The sequence below is a fragment of the Sminthopsis crassicaudata genome, chromosome 4 (assembly GCF_048593235.1).
Source record: "Sminthopsis crassicaudata isolate SCR6 chromosome 4, ASM4859323v1, whole genome shotgun sequence".
NCBI lineage: Eukaryota > Metazoa > Chordata > Mammalia > Dasyuromorphia > Dasyuridae > Sminthopsis > Sminthopsis crassicaudata.
The window spans coordinates 141,734,588-141,754,827 of NC_133620.1; the positions used below are offsets into that span (position 1 = coordinate 141,734,588).

At 32.2% G+C, this 20,240-nt stretch overlaps 1 protein-coding gene across 19 annotated transcripts in view; it reads right to left on the reverse strand.

The window, feature by feature from the left end:
* Positions 1-20,240, reverse strand: part of ESR1 (estrogen receptor 1) — a 477,882-nt gene that overhangs the window by 304,814 nt on the left and 152,828 nt on the right. For 7 of the 19 annotated variants that reach the window (XM_074309534.1, XM_074309533.1, XM_074309524.1 and 4 more), the window contains one exon: positions 2,464-2,654. In XM_074309534.1, the coding sequence (XP_074165635.1) occupies positions 2,464-2,654 (191 nt within the window). Of the gene's footprint in view, positions 1-2,457; positions 2,655-17,865; positions 17,911-20,240 lie in introns of all 19 variants that reach the window. The other 12 variants (XM_074309528.1, XM_074309527.1, XM_074309519.1 and 9 more) reach the window with 3 other exon arrangements.

The following is a 20,240-nucleotide window of genomic DNA, read 5'->3' on the forward strand; positions in this document are numbered from 1 at the left end:
TCCCTTCCAGGCTATTGATCAATTCATTCTTTGTTTTCAATATATCATTGTGGTGAAACTTTGCAAACTTTACAAGTATAATATATAATAATGTTAATAGTATTAAAAATCAAAATAATATAAATCATTCTCTGTCATACCTTAGATGAGCTGTAATAAAGCAAAGCACAAGTAGTTAAGAGCTATTTAAATATCCAAATCCCAACAATCATTTATAAGGATTATAAAAACAATAATTTCCAGGAATTATATTTTCCCTAATTTACAAGTCTAATTAGCTTTACAAAAAGTATCCGAGACTTCAGTAGTTCTATAAACACTGCATTTATATGTAGTTATCCAGCAAAATCCTGCCCAAATTCTCCAGAATATCAACCAGCATAAAATAAGGGAAATATATTGAGTAGCATCTATAATTGATTTGCAAATAAATCTATAGATATAAAACAAATAGACAAGACAGGCTCATTTTTCCTCTACTGTTTCACCAAGGAATGTGTTTTGTTTTTCTCTTTTGTAGGCTAAATTCTTATTATAGAAAGCATCAGATTCAATAGGAATGTATATTGTGTGGAACCTAAAAACTAGCTTTTAAAGTAAGAAAGGGATAATATAAGAGATTTTTAATTGTTACTTCAATAAACATCTAAATTCCAATAAACAATATTCTGATTTTTGTTTAAAAGTCTAATTGTCCACCTTTTTCCTTTTTTAGTTTCTCTGGTATAGTTGTTAGTTTTAATTAGAATTGGCACTTAATTTTGCATTCTGTTATTGTATAATTATATCATAAAAGGGTATTTTTGTCACTGCACTTAGATGCATTTCTCTGCAACACAGATTCAGTCTTTTTGACTCTTCCAAAAAATCTAGTATGGCACATAAGTAGGCATTCTAAATATTTAGAATCTTATGACTGCAGCAAAGAAAGCTTTTGAGTTCATCTAGATCAATAGCCTAAATTTAGGGGGAAAGGAGGGAAAAGGTCCAGGAAGTTAAGCAAGTTATCAAAGATTTTAGAACTACTTAATGGAAAGAGAAAGAGCTTGACTTAGAACCCAGAACTGGACCAGACTGAATTGTCTGATAACTCTATGAAAAATAGTATTAGTTGTACAAAATTACAACACTGACTGCAAGAGAAAATGGAACATGGGTACTACCTCTCAACTTCCAAGTTATTCCAAGCAATAAAAAGCATTAATATTCAACCAGTAAAGACCAGCTCCATAAGCACTTAATTTATAATTTAATAGGTGTTGGCTCTCCATGAGCTTTATCAAGCCTAAGGTCCCCAAGAAAAAAATACACAGGGAATAGTTAAATGGAGGGATGTTGTCTCAAAAACTTAGGCAATGAGGACTTCAAAAATTCTGAACCAATGGAGTTAGTTAGCCAAGAACTTCTTAGGATTTCTCAAAAAATTCTTTTTAATGCAATCATTGACTTTTGAGAAATAAATTATAAACTCCCAAAGCAATCTCTCAACCCCCAAAACAGAGAGGATAGTAATCCTTATTGGATATAAACAAAAGCCACTTGACTTAAGAGAATAGTATTTGGAGAAAGAAATGAGCAGGAAGAGAAGATAAATTTTACCAGGGAACATTTATCAACTGTTATTTAATGCTAATGATAGCTCCTTCACTATTGAAATCACCAGCCATAAGCTGGTAGTTTTCTAAAATGAACTAAATCATTAAATTTTAAATTATAATAGGACTGCAGAGAAGAAATGCTATGTATGCCATCAGATAGATTCATTGGGCTAATTGGATTTTGTTTTTAAGAGAGTTTTCTTGGTTATAAGAGAAGGCTCAGTGGGCTCAGAGCAAGGGATGGAAGGCTAGATTTGGAAATGATTAGGATATAAAAACAAAAGGCATCAATAAAATTTTTTAAAGATATGAAAGGCCTTAATCTATTATCCACCAAATTTTGCACATCAGCAAGGTTATTTCCCTCTTCCTTTCTTTCTCTTAATCTATATTAAAGAAGGAAATAGTTCTCTCTCCCCCCCTTCTTTCATCTTCTCTTTTTTCCTCCATATTTAAAATAATATGTGTTCACCTTAGAGACTTCAAAATTCATAGTACATGCTAAAGAACTTAGTAAAACCTATCCTAATATCAGCTAGTTCTTTTTTTCTCTCGTTCTTTGAGGAGCAATATAGACTAATGAAAAAACACTTAGATTAGGTGGCCCATAAAGTTGCTCCCAGCTTCAAATCTATGATGCTATGAGCCTTGTCTTTCACCAATATTCACTTATAGTTCAATTCAGCAAGCATGCATCAAGTGCTGAGAAAAGAAATACAACTTTCAGTATACTCTATCTTTAAAAAAATCCAAGTTGGTCCCACCAACTATGAACATATTTTAAATGAATTCAGTTTATGTTACTCACAAACATTTTTCTCTGGGGAATAAACAGGTTGATTAATTGTTTTCAACACACTATTACCTTGAATGCTTCTTTTGAAGAAGGCCTTGCAGCCCTCACAGGACCAGACACCATAATGGTAGCCTGAAGCATAATCATTGCACACTGCACAGTAGCGAGTCTCCTTGGTGGATTCCATAGCAAGGGTTCCCTTGTCACCAGCATTGGTCAATCTTTCTCTACCACCCTGGCGCCGGTTGTCTGAACTTGGCCTGGAAAACAAGCACTGAGTGAATCAACTGACATTATGAAAGCAAAATCTTCATTCTCTAAAGAATAGAAAGAAGAAAAAAAGCCCATGACAAATCCACCTTATTATGACATTTTGAAATAATGAATCATAATGTAAGCTAATCTTTCATTAGCTCTTACCTTCTGCTGCAGCAAAAAGTATTTGCCTATTATATTAACCTTGAGGGAAAATTGTTTATTAGGAACTTGTTAGGAAAGCTGATTCTCTGCACCAGAATATATTAAATGGATCTTCACTGATGGTAATAAAAAAAAGGAGACAAACCAGCTTCTAATAGACTTTTAGATTTTTCACAGAAATTCACAATTAATTCAGACTGATGAGAAACAAATTCTAATTCTAGTCCACACCAGGCCATTAGGTAAGGCCAAAGCATAGCAGGAAGCAGTTGAAACATTTGGAATTTGGAGAAGTTGAATTGGTGTGAAATCAGAGTGCTATAAATTAAAAGTCCTGTTGCCAACAGATAAATTTGAACATCAAAAAGCTCATCTATCAAGTAAAAAAGTTTCAGAGATTACCTCTAAATTTCTATTAGTTTTGTGATATGTATATATACATAGTTGCTAGCAACATTATACAAAGTTGATACTGTGGTCAAACTATCACAATAAGGTACATTACAGTCAGAAAATAATAATTGTTAAAAGCTACTTTTTCTGTTTCTGAGTTAAAGTTGCTACTTAAAGAAAGAAAGAAGATTACAGTGGCAATATTAGATTTAAATTCAGAAATTCTAGTTCAAGTTCTAGTACTTATCTACCTCTGTATTTTGAGTAGCCCACTTAACTTTTTGGAGTTTTTGTTTCTCAAATGTAAAATGAAGGGATTAGATTAAATAATTTTTAAAATCTCTTCCCGCTCCAAATCTGTGATCCTATGATAATGTTCAAACATGATAATACTAATCAAATTATTTAAAAGATTTAGTTTATAAAATTGTGATTTTAAAAAATAGATACTTTTTACTCTTTCAAAAATCCATGGGAAGTCCTTGTAATCAGAGAAAGTCCTGACATATGGCTAATTAAAAAGTCACCCTTTCTGTGCTGGTACCAACACGGACCAAGTCTCAAAAGTAGTGTGCAAAAAAAAAAAAAAAAAAAAAAAAAAAAAAAAGTAGTATGCATATAGAAAAGACTCTGGATTAGGCAATTTTTTATTCAAACATATAAACTATAATATTATTTTAAATAAAAGATGAGCTTAATATACATAAATACTAATATATACATATATATGGTGGTCCTCAATTATGAGAGGATCTTCTCATTTTCTAGGTAACACTTTGTTTTTGGAACATAATGGTTACCCAAGAAACTCCATTAAATTATTAATTCAAGAATAATATTTTTCAGTACTCAATGATTCTTTTTCACTATTTAATTTTATTAAATGCTTGTTTTTGTAAAGAATTTGAAGGCTTCTTTTAATTGCAGGAGAATGTTTTGCTCAAAAAGTGTCAAAATTATATTGACAGAATGAAGGCCATTACACATTGATTGATACATACATTATCATTACCTTTCTGAATATACGTACATTTAATCTAAGTTCATTCATACTTATCAAATTGAAATGGATATTATCTCTTAAGATCACAAGAGGAACATCAACTTATTGAGCTTTGAATGCTACCAGAAAAGCATACTCAGGATCGCCACATCCATTGTCTATTCATTCAACTATTCTAACCATTCAAATCATGACTTACAATCTTGTATTTTAAAAAACCATTCTCCTCTTAGTTCTTTGACCAGAAGGAGTTAATATTTTAACTTCATTTCATGGGTATGGAAACTAAGATATAAAAAGAAATTAAAAACTAATCTATTCATAGGATAACCCCAAATCCTAGGCCTGGACATGGGTTTTCCTTGCTATGTTAACCCTGGATATTTTCCTTTAAAAAAAAAAAAAAGCCCTCCTTAATTTTTCAACTAATTGATAAGGTACCAAGACAAGCCCAGTATAATTGTTTCAAGTCTCTTTTGGATTTCTCAAGTATAAATTTGACACTTTTTTCCTCATTGTCACCTTTTTAAAGCTGAGGCAGAAACTAAAACAGAGATTATCATCTCTTAGGATAATATTGGCTATTTCCTAATATCATATAACTCTATATTGTAATTTTGTAAATGACTTATTTTAAAACAAAAATAATTACTTTCTCATTTGTAAATACTTTGCCTTTCCCTCTACTCCTTTGGGGATTTTGTCATATCCCTCCCTTGTGTTCTCAGTCCAAAGCCCCAACAACCCTTCACCATTCTCAAATCTAGCATTTCTTTTCAGTCCTAGTTTTCCAAAACAATCCCCACAAATGTTGCCAAAAACATTTTCTTCATAGCTGTAGATTACATTTGCCATTCAGATAAAATTCATAAAATCTTGACTCCTTGGAAACGTTCTTCCTTACTTTCCTTACTTCTGATAAATCTGGCATTTTCTATTTAATCCATCATGAATGACTTATGCTTTCAAGTTGGCAACCTCAAATATGGTTTTTTATATTTTTTAAGTTTGTCAATGAAATTGCTGGTTTTTAAGTCCATATTCTTATACATTCTCTGCTACACACTACCTTCCATTTTCTCAGCTCGGGACTATCCCCCAAACTATCAATTTTAAACCATTTTAATGTTTTATTTCCTGGCATAATTCATACCAGTAGAAAGTTGCTGGGACTATTTAAATACATGGGCTTAATGTTTTGTAGTCTGTAGGGGTTGCTGTGTTTCAGAAAGTGTGGAACTGAACAATTTTTCTGAGATATTACAAATGAGGCAAGATCAGAATAAGACCCTGATTATACATCTATTTATATTTTAAATCATAGCTGAAATGTGATCTCCTACATGAAATTCTCCCTGATTTCCTGCCTAGAGGGATCTCTCCTTATTCTGAACACTTTGTATTTTTCTTATGATTCTTATCACTGTCTATATTTTATTAAATGATGACTTCTGTGTAAACTTTAGTGTACCCTAGTTGTGTTATAAGTTCTTTAAGTACAGAGATTATGTCTTATTTATCTTTTTTTTCTCTCTTAGCATCTAATACAGTGCCTCAATCATAAAAGTTGCATGATAATTTAATCTCTCTTTCACATGACAGTCCTTTTAATACCTGAAAGCAGCTAGCATGTTTTTGAGTTTTTCCTTCGCCTGACTAAACACCAAAAATCAATCAAAGCATTCCTCAAATGACATAATTGAGACCCTTCACCACTTTGATTTCTCTTCTCTAGACAAGATTATTCATTTAAATGAGATGATCAGGAATAAAACAATGTTCCATCTATATGTCGTATGACCAGGGTATAGTACAGTGAGACTAGTCTCTCTCTTGTTCTGGACACTCTGCTTCTCTTAATGAAGCATTAGTTTTCTTATAAATTGCTTTATGATTCACATTAAACTTACAGCCAACAAAATCTCTTAAGCATTATTTGCATTTCAACTGTTTGAAGCCATCTTCTTCCCTGCACACTTTCATAATTAATATTTTTGGAATTAAGTGAAGGACTTTACATTGACCCTATGGTTTCAGCTCTTAGTGATAGTTTTAGCTAATCATTAAGCCTTTTATGGGAATAAATATTTATTTAGCTATGATGTGCCAGATACCTTGCCAAGTACTAGTTTAGTTTTTGGACTGTTTTTATTACTGTTGCTACTGTTGTTATTACAAATATTATCTCATTTGAGCCTGAAAGATAGCTGCTATTATTGTCACCATTTTACAGTTGAAGAAACTGAGGCAAACAGAGGTTTACTGATTTGTCTGGTGCCACATAGCTAGAAGTGTCTGAAGCCAGATTTCAACTCGGGATTTCTTGACTCCAGTCCCAGTGTTCTATGCACTGCACCACCAACTATAAACATGCATCTAATTATTCATGGAAATCATTGATTAAAATATATGGTGTGCTAGGAATCAATTTGCCTAGCTTATATTCCTACTTTTACAACTAATTATCAAACATATAACTTCATTTCTCTCAATCTAGCTCTCAATTTAAAAAAACACATATCATTTCTAAAATTACTCTAAAGTCTAATATTCTATTTACTAGACTCCTTCCTCTGTTGACTAAGACAAGGTTAACTACAGAGCTTGGTAGTTCATCAATAAGGAGTAGATTGCCATTTCTCCGCAAATCAATGATCTTTTCTCATATTAGATAGAAGAACCTAAAGATGAAAAGATCAGAACCTAGTCTTAAAGGTGTGGAAACTAAGATATAAAAAGAAATTCAATCTCAATCTACTCGGTGAAAGAATGACTTGTTCTATGGTTCTGAGTAAATGGGAATCCTATGTTAGGATGAGAAACTCCAAAAACCAGATGTTACAAATTTACATAATACTCATAATAAACAGTTTCTAGGGGGTGGCAGATTATTGCTGTTTCTGTCTTTCATGTTCTGCCAGAAGTATAGATTATTTACCTCCCCTAAACCCAATCAGATAAGCCACTGAATAAAATTTTTATTCCTCTCCAGTCTAGCAAACATAAAGCCAGTGCTGGATGGTAAAGAGGAGGAAAGGGAAGCAAAGGAGAGTGAAGAAAATCTATGAAATTTTCCTTTTTACTTAATATTCATTAAGGGAAACCCTTGCAAATTGGGAGCTACTATTGAAGTATAAAGTCACTGTGTTAAGAGAACAACCTTTGGGAAATTATCCTCAGAATTTAAAAACTGAAAATGTTTTATTGACCAAAGGAAACACCTTTGAATCCTCAGCTAATGAACAAAATTGTCAGCTCTGAATTCCCTTCAGAAATCTATAATTCTTCAGTATAATATCAATATAAGTTTTCCCTCAATTTTGGAAAGGAAATACTGCTATGCCTTTTTAGTATAAAAATTGAGCACTATATGGTTTCAACAAACCATAATGAGCAAAAGAAACCATTTCTGTCAGTCACACACAAAGATGACTGAATGAAAGTATTGACCTTCTTTTTTTAAAAATCATGACAAATGAATGTCAAATTTGACTAATTCATCAACTAAAAGGCTAATAGAAAGAGATGTGTTATTCATGTTTGGCTCCAAGTGCCCTGCCAGAAGTCCTCTGAACATGACAACACCAGCCAGAGATTAATGTTTTCATTAAATGTTTAGAAATGTCTGCTCACTTAAAATAAAAATGTCTCCTCCAAAAGACATAGCCAAGTGTTGATTTTCTGAACTAATGGGGAGCAAGAATAATGGGACATGGAACAGCCTAAAAAGAAACCTCTTTCAGCAAATAATTTTAAATTTGTTTCTGAGCTCCTAATTAGCAACATAGTTGACTGACTTGAGTTTCACTCTTTTCTTCTTCCTCTATTACCTATATACTGGAAAGGCTAATAATGAGCAGAGAAACCAAGAGGTGGGAAGAAAAAAAAGTCTAGTGATCATAAGAAGCCAATGAGAAGACTTATAATTTCTGACACCACACCTGTTGGGAAAGAGGTTTGACTAGGAAACAGATTCAAATGACAGGGAAATGTGACATTGAACTAAAGAATAATAAGTGTGCATATGTGCAAAATTATTAAGTGGAGGTAACAAAATGTTATATGAATATTACTCTGAAAATATATACCTATGAGAAAAGGACTTATGAACAAGATTTCTAAATAACTCCAAACAAACAAATTGGATGTTCATCAATTTGGAATGGTTGAAAAACAGCATTACATGAACATAATGAAAAATTATCTTTGTTAAAAAAAAGAATCATGAGAAATTAACAGAAACTTGGAGAGAGATGTATAAACTGATATTCAATTAATAAGTATAGCAAGATACCAATATGCACAATGACAATAACTATTTAAGTGAAAAAGATTACCAAAATTTGAATTCAGAATAACAGAAAATGATGAAGAGAGAGAGAGAGATAATTAAACATAACTCCTATGTAGTAGAATGGATAGAGTGCTAGGCCTGAAATCAGGAAAACTCATCTTCCTAAGTTCAAATCTGGCCTCAGATATTTATTAGCTGCGTGATGCTAGGTAAGTCACTTAACCCTATTTCCCTCAGTTTTCTCATCTGTAAAATGTGCATGAGAAGGAAAAGACAAACCATTCCAGTATTTTTCCAAGAAAATCCCAAATGGAGTCACAAAGAGTTGGACTTGACAGAAAAACAAACTGAAACAATAGCAGCAGAGAGGTGAAAGACCACTAACACTGAATACTAGTTCAGCAAGGTTTCTCTATCATATATTTTTATGTAACTATTTTTCTATGTCTCAAGGACAACTCAATATGGAGAGTGAGAGATAACTGTGATGTAAGTGTTTTTCTTTTAAATTCTAGATACTTTAAATAAGATTGAATGCCCAAAAGGAAATCATTTCTAAATGCTAGCCTCTAATCTATTTTACATGTAGAATTCCAAATACTTACAACAAAGAAATCAATAAAGTAAAGGAGAGAGAGAGAGAAGGAAGAAAGGAAGATTAGAAGAAAAAAGAAAAGCATGAAAGAAGAAATAGAAGTGGAGAACAGAAAGAAAATAAATGAGGAAGAGAGAAAGAGAGAAAAGGCAAGAAAGGAGAAATGGAAGAGAAGGGGAAAAAGAGAGAGGGAGGGAAGGAATGATTGGAAAAAGGAAAGGAGAGAAAGAAATGAGAGAGATTTTCTTTACTATTCTTACCACAATGAGTCCACCAATGTTTTATCCATTGTGCTTCTAATGAGCAACTTTCCCACATATTGTTCCTCTAATATGAGGTGATTGAGAAGAGAGGGATAGTTAAAGATGAAGGAAGCCATAAAAAGGAAGAGGTAACACAAAGAGGAAAAACTGGTTATGCATATTTGACATATTTCAAGCTCACTGAGCTCATTCAAGAATGATGAAGGTGAAAAGTGGATCATAAGAAACAACTGCTGGAACAATGCAGACCAAATAACCCTCCCTCATCTGCTGTGCCAATGTCCAGTCCTGCGCATAAGCCAGAAAAAAAAATCTAAAACAAATGAACAATTCTAGAACCAAAAAACTCAACTGATTTAAAGGTTATTTGACTATGACTTAAGATGAGCAGAGGCCTTTTTGCAGAAAACAACATGCAAAAAGTTGAGAATATAAAATATGATAATAATAATTTATATTGTGTCTTATTATTTTAATGGGAAATTTTTTATCTGAACACTCATAATAACTCTGAGAAAAGAAGGAAAACTATTATTATTACAACTTAAAGATTAAAATAATAAAAGTTCAGAGGATAGATTCTTGCTTCTATAAAAATTGAACTGAATAAGGTCTTTCCAACTCTGAGATTCACTACATTATTACAATAGGATTTTATAATTAATAAATTCCCCTGTTATTTTTACCCTACAGTCCCATATTCTTTTCCTTTAGAAAATTGGAAAGTAAATTGAGGAAGCATTTTTTAATAGAAAAAGTAATGCATTTGGAAGCAGAAGATCAAGTAATGGCTGAGTGATCTTGGACAAGTCACATATTCTTTCATTTATAAAACTGGATGGAATATGAATGTTATGGAATATTGTTGTTCTGTAAGAAATGACCAACAGGATGAATACAGAGAGGCTTGGAGAGACTTACATCAACTGATGCTGAGTGAAATGAGCAGAACTAGGAGATCATTATACACTTCAACAACAATTCTATATGAGGATGTATTCTGATGGACTTGGATATCTTCAACATAGAAAAGAACTAATCCAATTCCAATTGATCAATGATGGACAGAATCAGCTACACCCAGAGAAGGAACGCTGGGAAATGAGTGTAAACTGTAAGCATTTTTTTGTTTTTCTCCCCAGATTATTTTTACCTTCCAAATCCAATTCTTCCTTTGCAACAACAACAACAAAATTCGGTTCTGCACATACATATTGTACCTAGGATATACTATAACATATTTAATATGTATGGGAATGCCTGCCATCTAGGGGAAGGGGTGGAGAGGAGGGGAAAAATTCAGAACAGAAGGAGTACAAGGGATAATGTTGTAAAAAATTACCTATACATATGTACTGTCAAAAAATGTTAAAATTATAAAATTAATTTTAAAAAATCTTAAATTTAAAAAATAAAATAAAAAAGAAATAAAGCTTTTTACCAACCATAAAAAAACTGGATGGAATCACTATGGTACATTGCTGGTGTGAAGATCAAATAAATGATATTTATATATAAAGTACCTAGAAATCATAGAAAATATGTTCAAACATGACCTAGAGAGAAACAGGGAAGCCATTCTGATATGTCTCCTCAGCTGTGAATTCCCTAGACAAATCTAAGATTTCTCGAGATTCTAAACCTAGGATTCTCAGTGGAAGATTTGACATTTAAGCCCAACCCCTCTGACTTCAAATCTAATATTCTTGATATGAAACTTCTACTTCTGCACAAGGTCAGAAAATAAAGAGTGATGGTACTGAAAAATGAAAGTGAAAAAATCAATCAGTTCCTGGAGGCAATAGAAAAGAAAAGAGTAAACTGGAATCCAACTTCAAGTATTCCTGAGTTTATACAAGCAGGAGTTCCTGTAGTTCCATATTCTCTCCTTATCATGGAAATAGTACTAAGCTCTCACATGAGTCTTCCCACATTCTGTTATCCATCTAAACATAAGCCTGATTGGGACAGATCTTCAAATTTGTGATGGCTGTCATGAGAAAAAGTTTGCTTACCTCAAAGGAAATGTAGAATGATTCCATAATGCAGGTAACTCTACTATGTCTTCTTGAAGTTTTTACAACCTATATTTTGTTAGGTATTATGATGTATGTATTATTAAAGATCCTGAGAAAGCATAAAATTATGGTTTCTCCTGTTCTAAAGTGAGAAAAGGAATTTCACACCAATAATCTTGAATACTAGGTCAAATGAGCATAGGATCATCTACATGGAAAGAACCATAGAGATTTTAAGTAGTTTAAATCTCTGATTTTACAGATGAAAAAAACTGAGACTTGGAGAGATTAATGAGGTCAAAATTGACAGTAAAAAAGGTATTGGATTAGAAATCAGAGGTTGTAGTTCTAGCTTTCACTTAATCTTTTTGTAACCTTAACCAAATCACTTTTCCTCTGGACTCTACTTCTACAAAATAAAATAAAGTATCTTTAAATTTATATTTAAAGTTATATACAACTCTAAATCTAACCTGTCCAAAGTTACACCAGAAGGATGTAGTAAATCTATGTGCTATTAGGATGTAATGCCATTTTCATATAATGATTCAGAATATCTCTGGGACAAGGGAGTCAGTAACATTATTGTAAAAGACTCCAGATCATACTTTAAAGCAAAGATAATTTTCCTTCTCAAAATATAAGACTGGCTATACTTTACCTAAAATCACAAGTTAAAAGGCAATAATTCACAGAGAGCTTCTTGACTGCTTAGGAAAGATGCTGGTTGTTTCTTTCAGTCTAAGCCTTAACCCTCTCTTTATTATTCCTATAACATCACCACAGATATCTTTATCTGCTTTTATTGTCCCCTAGTCTATTTCTTGCTAAACTCCTTTCCATCTGCTTGTTTTGCCTGCTTCAGAAAGGGTTCTTATTCCCCATCTTGTTTCCATCCTGAGCCCTGACCTGTCCTTTGGCATCCATTTGGAACTAAATCAATTAAACATTTATTTAATGCTCATTTTAGAAGATACTACTATACTACTACTGGGCAATGTGAACAGAAAAATAAAATAATAGTTCTTAACTTAGTTGTTTGTGGGAATAATAATAACATATACCTTCTAGTGTTTTGTGAGCATCAAATAAGTGAATATTTTGTAGAGGCATCTGGTGGCCCAAGGGATACTGACCCTGGAGTCAGGAAAACTTGAGTTTAAATCTGGCCTCAGACACTAATTTAGTTCTGTGGCCCTAAACAAGTCACTTAAACTCCGTCTGCCTTAGTTTCCTCAACTGTAAAATGAGGATAATAAAATCACCTATTTCACAAGTGATTATAAGGATCAAAAGAGTATTTTAAATATTTGGCACACAGTAGGCACTATATAAATGCTTATCTCCTTCCCCTAAAATGCTTGTCACAGTGTCTGGGACGTAGTAGGCACTTAATAAAAATTTGTTTCATTCCCTCTTTATTTTTTGTACCTTATATGTTGCTGTCAACATATACATACATACTGCCTCTTTTTTTTCCACTCAGACAGACTTAGAAAGACCCTTCTTCCTCACCTCCAATATATAAATTAATATACTCTAATAAATAAATTAATAATCACTAGTTATTTGCTAGATCAGGTGCCTTTCCTGATCTTTGCTGATCTCTGGAATAATAAACGTATCTTCAAAATTTTTATCGTCCATTCATTTCAGTCATATCCACCTCTTCATGACACCATCTGGAGTTTTCTTGGCAAATATACTAAAATGGTTTGCCATTTTCTTCTCCAGCTCATTTTGCAGTTAAGGATACTGAGGCAAATAGAAAGATAAATCACACTAATTTGAAGCCCAGCACTCTATCCACTGCACCACCTATGTACACTTTCTAACTATGTTATTTCTGTATCCCTATGTTGTTGTCATCTCTATCCAATATGTTGTATATATCTAATGAACTGTAAACTTTATGAGAGCAGAGCCTCTATGATTTTTACCTTTTTTTAAAAAAAATTGTCTCTTTGGAATACAGAGAGGCTTGGAGAGACTTACATCAACTGATGCTGAGTGAAATGAATAGAACCAGAAGATCACTGTACACTTCAATGTTGTATGAAGATGTATTCTGATGGAAGTGGATATCTTCAATATAAAGAAGATCCAACTCACTTCCAGTTGATCAATGATGGACAGAAATAACTACACCCAGAGAAGGAACACTGGGAAGTGAATGTAAATTGTTAGCACTACTGTCTATCTACCCAGGTTACTTATACCTTCAAAATCTAATACTTAATGTGCAACAAGAAAATGGTATTTACACACATATATTGTATCTAGGTTATATTGTAACATATGTAAAATGTATGGGATTGCCTGTCATCAAGGGGAGGGAGTACAGACAGGGAGGGGATAATTTGGAAAAATGAATACAAGGGATAATATTATATATGCATATATACTGTGAAAAAAATTGTCTCTTTATGGCAAGCACCCAATATGGCTTCAACATATAATTATTGTGGTTAGAACAGATTATGTGATATTTTTACTATCTCTAAGGAATATCCTGAATTCAGAGTATTAGGCAAAAGTAACTGGAAATATAGCTTTCTTAGTTTCATTTTTAAGGCTTCAAGGGGTCAGATTTATTCTTCTAGGTGAAAGCTTAGGATGCATACAAGAGACATAAATTCTTTTTGGTTCACTATGTTTCCTTTAAACATAGTGACAGGTTGATTCCATTCACTCTGCCCCCTTTAAATTATTTTTCCACACATAAAATATAATGTGGTGGTAGTAGTGGTGGTAGTGGTGGTTATGGTGGTGATAGTTTAATCATTTTTCAGTTATGGCCAACTCTTCATGACCCCATTTTGAATTTTCTTGTCAGAGATATTAAAGTGATTTGCCATTTCTGTTAGTTGGTTTTTATAGATGAGAAAACCAGGGCAAACAGGTTAAGTGATTTACTTAGGATCAGAGAAGTAATAAGTACCTGAGGCCAGATTTCAACTCAGATCTTCCTGACTCCAGGCCCAACATTCTATCCACTGTGTCAACTAGCTGCCTCAAAATACACTAAAATGTTATTAAAACATATTAACTTTCTCTTAAATCCTGTGTTCTTTTCACATAACGAAACAGAAATGAAGCAGAATATTGCTTTAAATGTCAGGAGTTCCATTTGTTCTTATAATGATATTTTTGACTTGATTATTTTTTACTTGATTGCTTCTTTTTAAGTACATGGAAATTTTTAAAAATTGTATCTTAGTTAATACAATCCTAAAATTTAGAGGCTGCTATGAAATAAGGCAGAGGTTCTGGTATATCTCAACAATCATCTTAAATGTATAGTGTTCTTAGAAACAGAATTCAGTTGAACTTAAAAGATATCGTTGCCCCAATCATCATTTCTAAGTTTGCATTCATTTCCTGGCAGAGATATTAAAATATAAGGGAAATAAACAGCAACCACCAAAATATTTTAATAGTTACTGAGTTCAGGAAGCCAAATCTAAAGAAGTAGGTGTTTCTTTAGAATGAGTGACCAGGCAACTAAAGTTTTACTTCAGTGTGTTTCACCTCCATAAAACTCTTCCTTTGATGCCTCATTGTGGCATGAAGATGTGTTGTATACTTTGGAGCCCCTACTCTGACATGTCCTACCAAGTATAGATCTAGTGATAGATTGTTTAGCATGACTCATTAACTTACCCCCAGGATGATGCTTATTATAGAAAAAAAAACTTTTGAATACCATCTACTAAATTATAGAAGGTTTGGAACTGATATTGTTGATGGAAATATCCTTACAGAAAGAATTAATAATCCTTGAAGTATAGAAAAACTGAAACTTCTTTGGACTAGTAGTACAAGAGTGCAAGAATATATTGAATACTTCCCCCCACTTATATTTATATGTATGTATGTGTATATGTGTGTACACATCCACAGACACCCACATATATATCTCAACAGTTCTGACTTCATTTGTACCCACCCTTAAAAATCAAAATCTTTCCAAACTTTTGTAATCTTATAAAATAGTTATAGTTAATTAATGCATGCTTCATTTATACACAAGAGTTATAGATAAAAATTTGCACTCATTTGTAGTTGAAATTTACAAGTGGTAGTGGCAAGTTTTTAAAAAAAATTGGTAAATTTCTAGACTTTAACCTCAGGTGATAGAAGAAAAGAATAATAATCTACATTTACAAAGGGGAAAAAAGTTCAATTACCCTTAGCAGTCAATAGGAAAAAAATATTTTTTAGTTCTACAAACATTGTCTCTGACCACAGAGGAAAAAAATCACTATCAACAACTTAAATGTGATAGGAAAACACAGATATAGTAAAGCTAATGATATAATTGCCATTTATGTGGTATTTAATGATTGCAAAGTTCTTTGCATACTTAATCCCGTTTATTTCTCATAAAACCAGTATAGTTATTATTATGAATATTATCTTCCATCTCTGACAGTAGCTAAATAATCATGCATGCTTAAACTCTGTGAACCTCAATCTATTTTTCTATAAAATAGGAATAATAATACCAGTAGTAGCCAACTCACAGAGGGGGAACTAAGACTCTGTATGGTTAGATGAGTTGCCCAAAGTCACAAAATGGGCCAAGATCACAACACAAGAACAAAACTAGAATCCAAATTTTTTTTTTTAATTCTAAGTCCATTATGGTTTCTACTATGCCATTTAATCCTTGAGACAACTATGAACTAGACAAAGACAGTGCCTTTGTGTTCATATCAGTTGATAAAATGGAAATGGAGCCATTAGGCCAAGATCACAACACAAAACAAAACTAGAATCCAAATTTTTTTTTTTAATTCTAAATCCATTATGGTTTCTACTATGCCATTTAATCCTTGAGACAACTATGAACTAGACAAAGACAGTGCCTTTGTGTTCATATCAGTTGATAAAATGGAAATGGAGCCATTAATCAATAAATTATACCTACAAAGACAGTGAGACCACACTTAAGGTCAAATTGGTACTTTGATTTGGTTTAACTGCCTCTAACTTGAGGCTCCATTAATAGGCAATAATGGCTTAAAGGCAGGTTTAACTTAATGGAAAGCAGCTTAAGTATGTTTCTTAAAAGCAGTTATTCTTTGTAAATCCAACAGGTGCAAAGTCATTAAGGATAAAAACTATGAATCTAATTAATTCTCTAAAGATCTATAACTATCATAGTACATCTCAACATGTTAGTTACATTCCTGAGTGAAAGGAAAGAACTCTACTACTTTTCTCTAGGATTCTGGATCTTTATTTATTTCACATTTTCCCTCCCAGTTTATCTTCTCAGGATACTCTTGAACACAAGCAACATTCCAGATTGGTAATGAAGAAAATAAATTCTGCAAACCAAACATTGCACCAAAATTCAATATGTGATTTTCCTTGAATCTATAAGGAAAGAATGTCTCTACAAACTACATGATAATTTTGTATATGTTATTTCACTATCTCAGACCTGTCATTCTTAGCAAAGAAGATTGAAATTATTAAAGAAAAGTAACCTTGGTTTGATCAGTTTCATTATAAACTCTACTTATTGAAGATCAAAAACAAAGAACAAAGAAATCAATATAGCCCTTGGCTAGTAACTTTATAATCCTTCATTGTTTGTTTTATTCCTGGAACCTGTTATTCAAGTAGCCAGGCCACCAGAAGAAATAAATATGGACTTCCAACTCAATGAGTTACATTTACCCATAATTTTTTTGAGATTTTTAAAGTCAAACCATCTATTTCTAATTTGTCTCTCTTCAAACAACAACAACAACAACAACAACAACAACAACACTGTGGATATCTGTGATTACATCAATTTAAGGAAATCTTCCTGCTCCCCGATTAGGACCCCAAAAGGAAACTTGCTCTACCAATATAGATCAGTAAATTTCCTACAACACATAGTTTCAGAGAATTTCCTAGACATAGAAGGGTTAAATGACAAGCATGTGGTCTGGATTCTGAGGCCAGAATATTTATCTACTATCCATACAACCTCAGAAGAACAAAAACTTCACTCATTTATATACTATATGCATAGAGTATGTCATTTGATAACAATCCTCAAACATCACACAAACTTTTTGTGCTTCAGATCTAATCGTTAGTAATACAATGATTTTTGAAAATATACATTTTGTGCAGGACAAAATTAAATTCATAGCATGCATAGAGTTTGCTGGACAGTATCATGTACATACTTTATAATAGAAATTACTTAAGGAGGCAAATAATCTCACTTCAACATATACTAGCTATATATTCTTGGGCAAGTTACTTAACTACTATGTATCTCAGTTTCCTCATTTGTAAAATAGAGATGACAATAGCATCTATCTCACAGGGTTATTGTGAAGATAAAGTGAGTTAACATATAAAAATTTTGTATACCTTAAAGCACAACATACGTTTTAGCTATTATTATTATTAACAAAAGAGTCCTAGATCTGAAGTGAGAAGACCTTGGCTAAAATGCTGGCTCTGTTACTTACTGCTTGTATGATAAGTCACTTAACCTTCTTGGCCTGTTTTCTTCTCTGTAAAATAAAAGGAAAGGACTAAATAATCTATCCAGCACTAAATCTGTAATCCAATGATGCTAATGACTATTATGGGTTAACCCTTCTAATTAAAAATGAAACAAAACAAATACATATCAAAACAAAACATATACATATCAAAATAGTGCCAAACAAAAAATTTAAATGTCTTGATTTTTTCAATAATGTGGAAATGTGTATAACATTGGGAAATATCTTGATTGTGTATTGAATTTTAGAGTTCTATATGTATAGGCTGTACCTATGCAAATACAGAAAATAAGGATTTCAGTAGACTATCAATACAATTTGAAAGAAAAAAATCTAAATTTCAATTATCTAAAAAATTAAAGGCAAAGAAAATTCTCACAAATATTAAAAATTAATTTGAAGAATTCTTAATTGTCCACACCATCTTTATAATCAAAATTCATATTTATTTTGCTCTCAATTAATACAGAATAAGTGTTCTAGAAATCATGCTAAATCATTTAGACTGGGTAGTCTAATATTTGTTTCTACATTCACTGGCCTTGCCATAATGATCTACTACTACATCTAGTAACCTTGCCACAATATTCCCCAGTTTCAGCCATATCCTTCCAGCCTTTTGCATGTTGATTTTGCTATCGCTAGTCTTCCTTCTTTTTCCTCTGTAATCAATACCAAAAGCTTCTGCCATGTGTATTGTTCACTTCATTACTCTGGTTGAATTGTCTTCATTTAAAAACTTTCTAATACATTCCTTTCTTCTAAATCATGGAGACATTTCTATTATATACCTTGAAAAGTCATCTCCACCATGTCAAAATGCTACTTGTCCCTAAATTCCAGTCTCAGCCTTAATTATTTGCCTTCCTTAGTCATCATTCCTCATTCTTCCTTTACTTTGCCCTTAGTAGTATTCTTCAATATTGATAGTATCAATGCATATCAAGTTCTTTCTTTCTCCTCAAAGAAAAACAAAGAAGGTTAAATTCATCTTTACAATATTTTCCAACTACAACTTTTTGCTGTACCAATTTTGTTATTGGATATTTTTATAGTCATTCTCCCAATTGCAGCAAGCCATTCTTATTTTCTGGTTTGTGCTAATCATTCCTGATGTAATTAAAGCCTACATGGTTTTATGATCAAGAGTCTGTGTTTCAAGAGGTAGCCATAACAACAATAACATTAGTAGTCATGCTTTGTGAATACTTAAAAGAGGCACAATAAACATTTTTTAAGGGACCTTAGTCATTAAAATTAGTTATGGATATATTTACCTTCTGAAAAATATAGAGGCATTACTAATGGTTGAAAACTGAATTAAGGGGCAGAAATAATAAGCAACTTGCCTAAACTGAAAATAATTTCCATAGCAGCTCTATGGATTGATTTTCAGAGTCCTGAAGTGTAGATTGCTGTATTAACCACTAATAACAAAGCCTCTCTAAATAAATTGTTTAAACACATAACATTTATCCTACAAAAGCAACCACTCAGAAATGTCATAAATCAAACCTTGTTTATAATGTATATAATTTAATAAATACATCAGGTGATTCTAATTGACAGAATAAAATAATTTACTACATTTGATTCCTAGGTGTTTTACCTTTTCCAGCCAATTAAATGGCTTCCTCATCATCTAAAAGAGCTAATATGAATGCAGGGCACCATTTACTCCATTCATGTTGGTAGGATCTATCTAGACCATGTATTCTATTTTACAATTATAACACAAAAGGCAAATTGAATAGCAAGAGAGCACTAATTTGTCAAAATAGATGTTGAAATTATTTCCTAAAGAGACATACACAAATACATTTGTTCCACAAAATATTTAATCAAAGCAAGTGAGTAACATGCTAATTTATACAGTTAATCAATTAGAATAGTTAATCAGATAGAAACGTACATACACCTGTACTGTTTTATAGGTGCAAATGCATTTATGCTAGGTAATGTTCTAGATTACAAACTGAAATATATATGAGCAATAAAATAAAAATATGTTCAATCCAACCACATTTTGCTAAGTATCAGATTCTTAATAGAGAATCTTTTTAGCATAGAATCAAAACATTTACCCTATTTCGTCTTTTAATATTTCAAAAGAAGAATCATTAGAGCAGACATTTTTTATCTAATCTTTGTCCATTTCAGACCATCCCAAAGGGATGTAGAATTCTTGATTCTGTGGGCATTTTGTGTGAGAGAGAATGTCACAGGACATATATATTAAAACCAAAAGAAGTTATGAATACTTTGTTTTAATGCTTTAAGAGAACTTGCAGCATAAAATGAAACTACTTAGTGTCTATGATGGACTAGCCTGTAAG